General features: G+C 35.4%; 1 protein-coding gene across 1 annotated transcript in view; it reads left to right on the forward strand.

The window, feature by feature from the left end:
* The window catches only part of LRP2 (LDL receptor related protein 2), a gene marked incomplete at its 5' end in the record, with an annotated part of 115,204 nt that extends 103,884 nt beyond the window's left edge, over positions 1-11,320 (forward strand). The window contains 10 exon segments of the mRNA XM_083864833.1: positions 238-414; positions 928-1,047; positions 2,930-3,020; positions 3,584-3,651; positions 3,810-3,930; positions 6,495-6,624; positions 8,539-8,658; positions 8,756-8,863; positions 9,301-9,372; positions 9,822-11,320. Coding sequence (XP_083720959.1) covers positions 238-414; positions 928-1,047; positions 2,930-3,020; positions 3,584-3,651; positions 3,810-3,930; positions 6,495-6,624; positions 8,539-8,658; positions 8,756-8,863; positions 9,301-9,372; positions 9,822-9,983 — 1,169 coding nt within the window. The 3' untranslated portion in view covers positions 9,984-11,320.
* Between the last annotated feature and the right edge of the window lie 336 nt (positions 11,321-11,656).

Consider the following 11,656-nt stretch of genomic DNA (forward strand, 5'->3'; position numbering starts at 1 on the left):
AATAGGAGATAATGTGGAAAACTGGATTCTTGCTTTTTTATGTATACTATTAATCAGTATCAATCAGTGTGGGCACTAAGACATGAAGAGGTCAGACAAATGAGGATATAAATAGATGACTGCATATGTCTTAAAATGAAAGTGATGAATAATATATTTAAGCTGAAGAAGAGCAGTTTTCTCTGTTCTACTGGAGATTTGCTTGCTGATAGTGTCTTATTTGGTTCCTTTGAGAAGTAGGCAGTCCATACAGCCTTGATGTCTTTGAAGGCCATTTATATTGGATAGCTAAAGAACGAGGAGAAGTCTGGAAGAAGGATAAATTCGGAAGTGGAGAAAAAGTGAAAGTGCTGACCGTAAATCCGTGGCTTACCCAAGTGCGCATCTATCACCAGCACAGATACAATCAATCAGGTGGGTAATCAGGATCCCAGTGAGCCAATTCTTGCTATGAAATTGAAATCGGTATTGATGTCTGCAAAGAGCTTAGTAATCTTTTGATTGTGTGTTTTTTAGTAAATGACATTAGTTTCTGAAAACCTAAAAATTAAATAGAGGCTGACAAGTATTTTCGGCACACCCAAAATGAAATTAACAGTGAAAGACCACACACTGGTCTTTCGAGTCTCTAAGTTATGACCCTGTCATTTCTCTTTTTCCTTTCTCTCATGACGACAGTCATAATATGTATTTATCCTGGTAAAATGCTGATCATTTAATACTTGGAGTAGTTTGTTCCTGGTGCTATATGGGCTCTCAGCAGCTATTGTCTCTCCCTTAAGAATGTAAGGGTGTAAGAAAAGGCAGAGAGGAGGTTTTGGTATAAATGTGGTGTGTTAACACAACTGACTATGGAATTGCCCTGCCTTACCTCAGGAATATGCTGCATTGCTTCTTCAAATCTTTATTGCTTTATGACTTTTTCAGTGCCTAATCCTTGTAAAGATGTCTGCAGCCACCTCTGCTTGCTGAGACCAGGAGGATACAGCTGCTCGTGTCCTCAGGGGACTCGGTTCCTAGAAGGCAGCAGCACGGAATGTGATGCAGGTAGAAAAATTTGTCAAACTGAAAATGAAAGCAAGGGAAACTTTTCTTTAGGAATACAAATGCATTACTGAATTAGAAGTATGGAGGGATAAGCTAAGTGATGTAATAGATATAATGGTAAATCAGAACACCTGACTTTTATTCTCAGTTATCACTGATTTGTGGTCACCTTGTACATTTTCTTTAATGTCTTTGCATGTCATTTGTAAATTGGATATAGGTCTGTCAATCCAACCAGAGCAGACCCAGCTGCAAAACCAGTCACACTTTCTGATTTTTGTTTTGAAATTCCAAAATATTTTTTTTACGAATGCATTGATTTCAGAACTAAGAATTCCTGAAAAATTATGTTTAACAATTTTTTTTACAATTCTGTAAAAGCTCTAACTTAATCAGTATCGGAGAAACTTAAACCTTACAGAACTCAAGACTGTGGTCAGAGATAACTTCTGGATAATTATACTCTGGAAAGCCTTTCAGGCACTAGAATTTCATGCTTCATTGTTGCATTGCAACAAAACCCTCACAGTGCTTCCAGGAGCACAAATTAAATAGAATTTCTCAGCCTTTACTGAGAACAATGAAAACACCACTGCAGGATTTCTATTTCTCTCTAGCTGAGAGTCTGCATTCTTAGCTTACAGTGGTGTGGGTGGTAGCCAGCTGTCCTTGTACTTGTCCTTGGAACATATCTTTAACATATTATGATTTGTAACATTATGTCTGGCATCTTTCCTATGGTTAATCTTCTCTGAGTTATATTCTTTTTGCACTGAAAGAGAAAATACCATCACTTTTACACTGCCTTACTTCTAAAGGACATTTTCTTAGTAATTATGGTGATTTTTTCCTATTGCTATGTGGCGTGAGCTGAGAAAGAGGTTATAGTAATATGTAATAGTGAATGAATGTATGCAATATGTCTTTAAATTAGGGATCAATAACATTGTTGATTGCATTTGCTAATTGCTGCTTATTGCTCTGGGGACAGTGAATTTGATATTCTTTGCTTTTATGTAACTGCTTTACACATAAAATGTTTGGGAATTAAGAAAACTGTGCTTGTGCAGTGACCAAACATAGCTTTTGTACATACATTTAGTTTATTTGGTCCTATTGCAGCTATTGAGAAACAGCCTATAAAACCTCTGCCTTTCATGCCTTTGTACCCCATTTACTTGAAGGGTGTTTTACCTGTAAGAAACATTGTAGAAACACACTTCCTTCGTCTGGCTGATAACAATTTTATGACAAAATACTATGATCTATGTCATTCCTCAAATCTATAGCCTAAAATAATGGCTCAGATCCAGGGCTTTTCCTATGTTAAGTACACTTTTCTGACAGTATATCCTGAGCTCTTACTGAAGAATAGTATGATTTTTTTTCTCCACTTGATTCAACGTTAGAATAATGCTGTTCCTCTATGTGCATTTCCATTCATTACTTTTCTTCACAAGTAAATGCATTCCAGTTTGGCCTTCTCTCTGCAACTTCCTGCTGGTAGAATGGAAGAGTCTGGACAAAAGAGAAAGCAATGCTGCTTTCTGAATGGAGAGGTCTGAAGGGTGGTGTTGTGCTATATTGCATGAAAAAAAAGAAAGCGAGCAGACACACAACTCTTGAGCTGACTATGCCTACACTCTACTAAGTTGTTATGTTCTGAGAAGTGGTTTTGCTTCAATTAATTTAAGCTGATTTGGCAGAAAAAAAAGCACAAGAGCAACAAGCACAACATATGCTACCAAAACCAAAAATTCTGAAAAGCAGCCTGAGAGTTTGCATATGCAAGATCTATAGAGACAAAGAAAATGCTTTATTGCTATTATTTAGTTTGTTGAGGATGTCTTGATAATGCATATGTGCCTCCTGAATTTTGCAGCTATTGAATCCCCTCCCACAATGCCACCAGCTTGCAGGTGCATGAACGGTGGAACATGCTATATAGATGAAAGCAGTCTTCCCAAATGCAAGTAAGTCTGTATTATTACCCTAAGTTGTTAGGGTAGTCCTGGTAGGCTGTGCTGGTTTAGCTTCATGAAACAATTAAACTCTTTGAAATCTGTTGGAAACACTTCAGAAGGTGTCATACATCTGCAGTAGCATTTTTATAACATGCATAAAAATAATAAAAAATAAGTAATGTAAATACATCAGTTTGGGGAAAAAAACCTGAACAAACCCCCAAACCAAAAACCTAAAAAGGCAAACCTCTGAAGAGTCTAATAAAATGCTATGCCCCAAAATTATAACAATGGAAAAGTAACTCAGTAAATGTAGCTTGGAACAGCCAGCAGGTGCCGCCTATGCTCTATTGAAACCAGACCTTCTGACTCAGCACTTTTTATTTTCACTTTTAGTTCTCTGAATGTAGGAGACATACTATATTTTTACGTACAGTCAGTGCAATATATAATTACTGAGCATGGAGTTAAAATTTCTGGGTTGTAGATAAACATTTCAGAATATAATCATAAAGCTGAGATCCCAAACTTAATAAAAGTCGTTCAGTCAGCTGTCCTTCTTACATTTACAGATGTTCTTACGGATACACTGGGAATTATTGTGAAATAGGATTGTCAAAAGGAGTCCCTCCTGGAACAAGTAAGCTTCGAGAATATATTGCACTTGACATTTGAGCTAAAGAATGTGTAATACCTCACCATGATACCTGTTCGGGGTCAGACTTCTAATTCTCTGGGCTCTTTTTTGCACTGAACTATGCTTGCTTGAATGTTTTCTTATTCTTCTGTCTTTGACAGCAGCAGTAGCCGTGTTGCTGACAGTCATACTAATCATAATAATTGGAGTGTTAGCAGTCGGAGGCTTTTTTAACTACAGACGAACAGGCTCCCTTTTACCAGCGCTTCCCAAACTACCAAGGTATGTTTTGAAGGCTTTCAGAATAGGAATGTCTGTGAACTGGAAATGTATATATTTTTTTCTAAATATTTCTGAAAAAATCAATTTTTTTGCTGTGTGCCCATTCTGGTGGAATATGGGAAGTGCAGTGTTGCAGTAACTCCAGTGAATTTTTCGTTCCAGGCAATACCATAGCTGAACATTACTGTATAACAAAGGGTGACTGTAAAACTCTTTGACATTCTAAATTAACTTTTAAATAATGAGCAATATGGAAGACTGTTTACCAGATCTGAAACTGCATACTCAGTTCAAAAAGATACAAAAGACCGTAGTTAAATGTTCTAATTTTTTATAAAACTTTGACCTGAGATGATTTGAAGAGGACTTTTAACACTGAAATGCTGTATTCATCTGCAATGCTGTATTCATCTGCTTAAAAATATGGCAGGTGTGTAGTGAACTTCTGTTTCCAAGTCTGAGACAATGGCTACATGCTGACAGTCATACTGGCAAATGAAAACAAGCTTTGTGAAGTGTCATCAAAAATATTTGGTGTTTTACATCAAAGGAAGACAAAGGAAATATATTTGAAATTATTTAAAATTAATCTGTTTTAAAAAATATGTCAGAATATGATGCTTTGAATTTTTTTAGCTTTAAGCAAATTATGTGTTTTAAAATGCATAAAGGGACATTTTCATAGTCCTTCGACCAATTTCCCATTAATAGCTCTTAAATCAATCTAATTAAATCATGATAATCCATAACGTGGATGATGCTAAAACTGCTTCCTCACTGGAGGATTACACTGAAGTAGTGACACTGAGTGAGCCCAGATGAAAACCACAAAGATGATTAGAGGGATGGAGCAACTCTCCTACATAAAAAGGCTGAGAGAATTGAATTTGTTCAGCCTGGAAAAGAGAAGGTTTAGGGGTGACCTAAGGATGATTTTCTAGTAGGTGAAGGGAGTCTACAAGGAAAATGAGGAGAAACTTTTTACAAGGGCACATAGTGACAGGACATGGGAAGAATGGATTCAAACTGAGAGTAAGTTTAGATTAGATATTAAGAATTAATTCTTTGTGAGTGGTGAGGCACCAGAACAGGTTTCCCAGAGAAGTTGTAGATGCCCCATCCCTGGCATTGTTCAAAGCTGAGTTGGAAGGAGCTCTGAGCAACCTGGCCTAGTGGAAGGGATCCTTGCCAATGGCAGGGTGGTTGAAATTAGATGATCTTTAAGGTCACTTCCAGCCCTAGCCATTCTATGATTTTATGATTCTAATCCAATTTATTCATGAGTTGATGTAGTTAAATTGAGGCAAAATTTTTGTGTAGGTAAATCCTGAAGGACAGAGAGGTTTTAAGAGATCTCCAAGCTACTCACTGAAATTCCCTGTTTCCTGCTTTTTTGAATGGAAACTTTCTGCATTGTCATATAGTGAACAAACTGAAATTTTAATGTACTGACTTGATCTTTACTATTCAACAATGCTTCCCACATAAGTTACGAGACTGTGTGAAAAGGAGACGTCAGTTTTTTGTCTGTAAAGGCTTGATTTGCATTCATTTCTGCCATGAGTATGTCTTAGTGCTGCCATTGCTCAATCCCTTTTTAAGCTCTGAAGTTCTACCTTTACAGCAGAGTTAACTCAAACTATAGTGTAGCTGTTGCATGTCATATGAGACCTGTTCATGTGCAGGAATCATAGCTAAGGTCTACCTTTTAAAAATTGAATCAGCTGATGCCTACAGAGCCAACTGGTGACAAGTGTACACAATGCACCAGCTGCAGAAAGGAAGTTTAGCACAAGCCAGATCCAGTGAGGACATGCAATAGGAAAGATCATTTCAGTATTTCTGCCTTCCTTCAAGTTAGGCAAATTTGACAAAATGAAACTAAAGGTTAGCTATGGAGCAGATTTGTAGTTAGCTGCCTTGGGGATGTTACATGCTCAGATTTCTGTGTGGGAATGTCCTGTATTCTATCTTTCACTCCTCTTATTATTTTTTAGGCCCACAGTGTGCTTTCAGACCATTTCCAAAATTATTCATGAATATCTAGTGTGCACTTGTGATTGTTATAAATCTATACACAGATTGAACATTTACTAGTATGAAAAGAGTGTCTTGTAGGTATTTTCATGATTTGCATGCATAAATCTTCAATATAGGTATTGGTGGAATTATATTGTCAAATTTCAGATACATGTTTTAAAAATCAATGTCAATGCATTTGTATAACTGAGTGAATCTGTGCATTTGTGTTTAAATCAACACAGAAGTAAGAGTGGTCAAAATGTAGGTAAATTTTAGGAAATTGTATTTCACTGACATCACTTGATGTCTACATGAGCACACAAAGGTATTTGAGATGATTCTGAGTGGGATAACTTAGATTAGAAAACTCGTTAATCTAAAAGAAATACAACTTCTGATGTTAGCTTCCCAAAATTCAAAGTCATAATGATACTTAGAAGAACAAGTGAAAAAAAAATCTATATTATAAATTTCTCTATAATCTCTACTACTTTCTTTTTATTTTTGTTTGTTTGTTTTTGTTTGTTTGTATTTTTTTATAGTTTAAGCAGTCTTGTAAAATCTAATGAAAATGGCAATGGAGTAACTTTCCGATCTGGAGCAGATGTGACTATGGACATAGGAGTCTCTGGCTTTGGGGGAGATTCTGCTATAGACAGAGCAATGCAAATGGTAAGATTTAGTTCTTACATAATTTTTAAATTGTGTTCTTTTAATGTAATTTGTACCTTATAGAAGGGAGCCTTTAGCTATAAAATGATAGTGAGATGTGTTCTAGAAAAAGAAGTGAACAATGATTGATAGTTTCCTAAAATAGCTTTTTGCAATTTGAAGGCAAGGACAAATATAGGATATTCTTTAAAATGATGTGAATTTTTCCAAGATTTATGTAGCAGAAATTAAGTCAATTACCCTCTTTCGTCTTTCAGCATGTTCGTGGAATATAAAGGGAAAGAGTAGACAAATGACAGCATTGTAACAGGGAATTTTTTAGGACCTTTCTGTTCCATGGAACAGTTTAAAAATGTATTGTTTTCAAAACCAAATGACGTGTTAGAGCATTCAGAGGTAAAACGCAAACCTAACCACAGGATTCACTATTTTTTGCAGTACAGGATAGATTTGACAATTTCATAATTTATAAAGTTTAAACAAATCATGTTTAACAGTTATGGGGACATCATAAAGTGTAACTCCATATTTTGTTATTCATATCTGAGAACTAGCAGACCCCTGTGTCATTCCTGTTTATCACAAGAAGTATGATGTACAAATGATTTTTACTTGTAGGAAACAAGTAAAGATCATGGATATGTTTGAATAGTAAGCACTTGCTGCTAAAACTTGCTCCCTAAACTGATGGTGAATAGATATGAAATGAAACAGCTACAGAAGATAAGTTCCTAGTATAAATATGTGACCTTTGTCTAGATGAAGAAACACAGTCATTGTTAAAATTAGGCAGCTTGTAACAAAACATCCACATGAGCATTTCAGTAAACACTGGAAAAATAGCTTTAGGCTTTGTATATTTTATCCCAAACATTTTTCATACACAAAAAACTTGACCCTACTTGGCATTTTCTGGCCCCATACTGACATATTGAAGTTCAAGCAATGCAGTTTATACATTGCCAATAACAGGTCTGGATTCAGACTATCTCTACTTAAGTGATGTTAATTCTCCCTATGTATTCAGATAAACAAAAAAATGTTATCTTCACTGAAACAATTCAAAGGGTTTGATGTACAGCAGTGAAGAACTGTGGGATGTGCCTCCTAAAATTTTAATATCATATATGCATGGGTAGATGCTGGATATTTTTCAATGGGGCTATTCTTAGTCTGGTTTGAGGGAGCTGACAGGAGTTTACTGTGTTATAAAAAACATATTCTGGTAGCAAAAAAAAAAAAATTAATCCATGTGGCACGAAGCAGTGGTTTGTGAAAATGAGGCAGGTTTAAGGAACTAGCTGGTGTACTATTCATGTGCTATTCCTTGCTAGCTCTGGCATGAGGCTGTGTTGAAGAGCAGGACAAGTGAGTCTGGGTGGGGTTTTGTTTTCATTATCCTCCTACTTGATGTAACTCATCTGACATAAGTAAGGAGACACACTTACTGCTTTGTCTCAAAAAATACAGCAATCTCCTTCTGGGACAAAATTAATGAATCCTATTCTTTTATATATCAGCTACTGCTTCTCAATTTGTATGTCATTTTGAAGTCTCTAAAATATATAATTGGATACTATTCCTCCTTTGGTATCTCTTCCCTGATGAAGGTATTATTTGTGAAAGTTATCTTTCCTCATCATAAAATACTTTGAGTCAAGTATTGAAATGTGTGTATGGGCTTTTGTCCATCTAGGAAATGGAATAATATTGGAACAATCAGTAGTCCTGACTGCTAAGTCAGGGAGTAAAAGTAAATTGATGTTGTGATTTTAGCAGATAGTAGGTTTTGTCTAAGCTTATGTGAAAGTAAACATGTGTTGTTCCCCAAGATGAAGAGTTTGACTGCACATTAATTCCTAGGAGCATAGAGGTGTTTATTCCACTGCAGTTGTTGGGTTTTTTCCTCCATAGAATGAAAACTTTGCAGTGGAGTCGGGGAAACAACCAATCACATTTGAAAATCCAATGTATACAACCAGAGATGGTGGAGCCAGCACAGCTGGTGCAGTCACAGTCGTTCGGCCAACACTTGTAAGATAAATTTTGGCTTGACTTTCACCTTTAATTTTCCCTTATGACCACCTTTTCTTCTTTGAAGGATGTTGATTTTTTTTTTCTTCTCCTACAGGTAGCAGCAGCTGGTAGTGAGGAAAATGAAAATTTTGAAAATCCTGTGTATTCCTCTGTGGTATCTACCAGCCCGCAGGAAACCCCTCAGAGTACAGATGCACCTCCGGTAGGAAATGAAAATGCTGTAAGGCTGCCTTGTTTGTTTTCTGCTCCAGATCAGAGAAATGGAATTGTTAGGGAAGCTGCAGTCAACTTAATGTAGTTCCATGTCCCTCTGTAATTTCCCTTGTGTTGTTTTCAAGACAGTTTTTTTCCTCTTTGATGTACTTGTCTGGAATGATAGCCTTCCATGAAGTAATTTAGTAATTTTTGTTTCGTAGCCTTTTGTGAATACTTATTTAAGTGAAATAACTTGGTTATCTAGAAAAAAAAAAAAAAAGAAATTTGGGCTGCATGCTTAGAATTACAACATAGTGATGGAAGAACATCTATCTGAAGTTAGTGAGACAGCAGTCAATGCAAGTGAAATCCAATACTGTAATGGCAGTTTCCAGAGAAGTTCTGAGAAAAATGTGTAAAGTTCTAATAATTTTTATGTTCCAGGAATCAAAGTGGAGTTTCTTCAAGAAAAAAAAGAAACAAAACACTAATTTTGAAAACCCAATATATGCAGAGGTATTGTCTATATCTTATAATTCTATTTTTCAGCTAATGTACTACTGGACTTTGTTCTTACATTCATAGGATAAAGATAATTGGTAGATTCTCCTGCTGTGTGGAACAGCATAGAGATTCCAGTCCAGGTTAGGGACTGAAGTGGTTGTGAGAGATTACCAAATTTCATGCACAATGAGGTGTTGAGCAGACTCGGCTCAGGTGGCACAGTTGCTCCATTAAGCATTAAAGTAGAAGTTCCAGTGTATGGAATAAGTTTTTAGTATTATTTTTACTTAGCTCTACTATCTGAGCTGAAATTAGTATTTCATTTTGTTACAGGTGGCTTGCAGAAATAATTTACACCATGAAGTTTAACTTTAGGAAAATTAATTTACTGTTTCTGAAAGTTAATGTTGGATGTATGGTGCATTAGAATGTAAGGTTTGATTTTATGATTATTGTTTCAGATGGAAAAGGAGCAGCAACAGGACACAGAAAATGTCCCTACCCGTTCTCCTTCACTGCCTCCCAAGATTATTCTGAAAAGAGACCAACCACTTGCTTACACGGCAACAGAGGATACATTTAAAGACACGGCCAATCTTGTTAAAGAGGACTCTGTGGTATAACTAGGTAACTCATTTAGGGAAAATTAGACACATCCATTTGCACATATATTTTTATAAACAGAAGGTTCATGTTCAAATGCTTTATAAAAAAATAAACATCTCTTAGCCAGTGGCTGGAGATGTATGTCGAAACTATGCCTTGTTTTTTTTTGACAAATGCCAATTTCTATTTTTATGAACAATTATCGTGATGTACTATATGTATATCTTTGCACTGAAGCTGTCTGAAAGTAATGTTATAAATATATTGTACATTTGTAAATTTTTTTAAGATTATCTTGTTCAGTGATGTTGCTAGTAGGAATCTGTATGGAATCTATCATATATTTAGGGCTAAATTAATTATATAAATGCTTAAAAGTAAAAAAAGAGAACCAAACAAGGCAAATATAGGAACATTACTGATTTACAGGGTCTTTAGGGTGTATCTTTCGTAACAGCACCTTTTAAAACTTCTGCTGGTGCTCTGGGCATCTTTGCCATCTATTTTATATAGTACTGTATATCAAAATGGGTATCTCCTTATCTTGTGTTAAACAAAAGATGAAAGAGTCAATACAACATTATTATGCTGAGTAGTTACCTGTGCAAAACGTTGTTCTTACAATATTTTAATGCCCTGAGATAATTTCCTCTCAATCTATAAAACACATACTTTTCCTCTAGGTTCCAATTAACACAATTCCATTAATAGTCTTCCTATGAAGACTGGATATATTTAGATTTTAATGCCACAATTACTTAATGAGCTTTTCTCTTGCTCATCAATGGAATACCTCTGTTCTTGGCTGGAGTCTTTGGAACTAATTTGTACTATGAAGTAGCTAGGTTTCTATAATAGCTTATTTTCAAACAACAAAATATGAAAGATATTGGTTCATTTCAGTAATTCTTCAGGGTTTTTTTAAATGTGAAAACTTAATTTTATTGACTATTTATTTCCTGAGGTGGATATTAATAGAAAGGGAAACAATTTCTATAATGCAGTCTTTGTAGTTATCTGGTTGTTCTTATGACCTTCCATCAGAATATACTGTTGATCTTTTTAGCTCTTCTATTAATTAGCAAAGATAGTTTTCACAACATGAACCATTTGAGAAAACTCCGATTACAGGACCATGTTCTTCAGCATTCCTGGCTAGCTACTCATATGAAAGATTCCTGAAGTTATAATTATCGAGACTTTTGCTATTTGATTGTTCTATATCTAAATTCTCAAAATATAAACTATTTCTAATTAGAACGCTTGTAATTACATTGTAACATACTTTGATTAGAAAAGACAACTGGAAAATGATGCTGCTGAATAAGTCTAATAAACATATTATTTTATCACATTCCTGTTCCATAATTTGTGTCAAGGCTCTATATACTTTTTTCAGTTGAGGAGACTTCAGTGCACTCCGAGATGAAAACATCAATGCTTTAGGGAAAGTCAAGTAAGAGTAATGCTTACTGCTTCACAGAACTTCTAAAGTTCTTCCTGTAAGGTGTCTTGATACTGACAATTTATCTCCAAGTGAAAGCTGCCCTATTACATACACTCAATAAACTGGCCCTTGAAACAGGAAACTCTTACTATTGAGAGGCTGACAATCAAGGTAGTATGGACATAAGTGATTAAAACCTTATTTCAGTTAACTTTCATATCTGATGTCAGAATTTGATGCTTT

The sequence above is a fragment of the Zosterops lateralis genome, assembly GCF_965231275.1.
Source record: "Zosterops lateralis genome assembly, chromosome: 7".
Lineage (NCBI taxonomy): Eukaryota > Metazoa > Chordata > Aves > Passeriformes > Zosteropidae > Zosterops > Zosterops lateralis.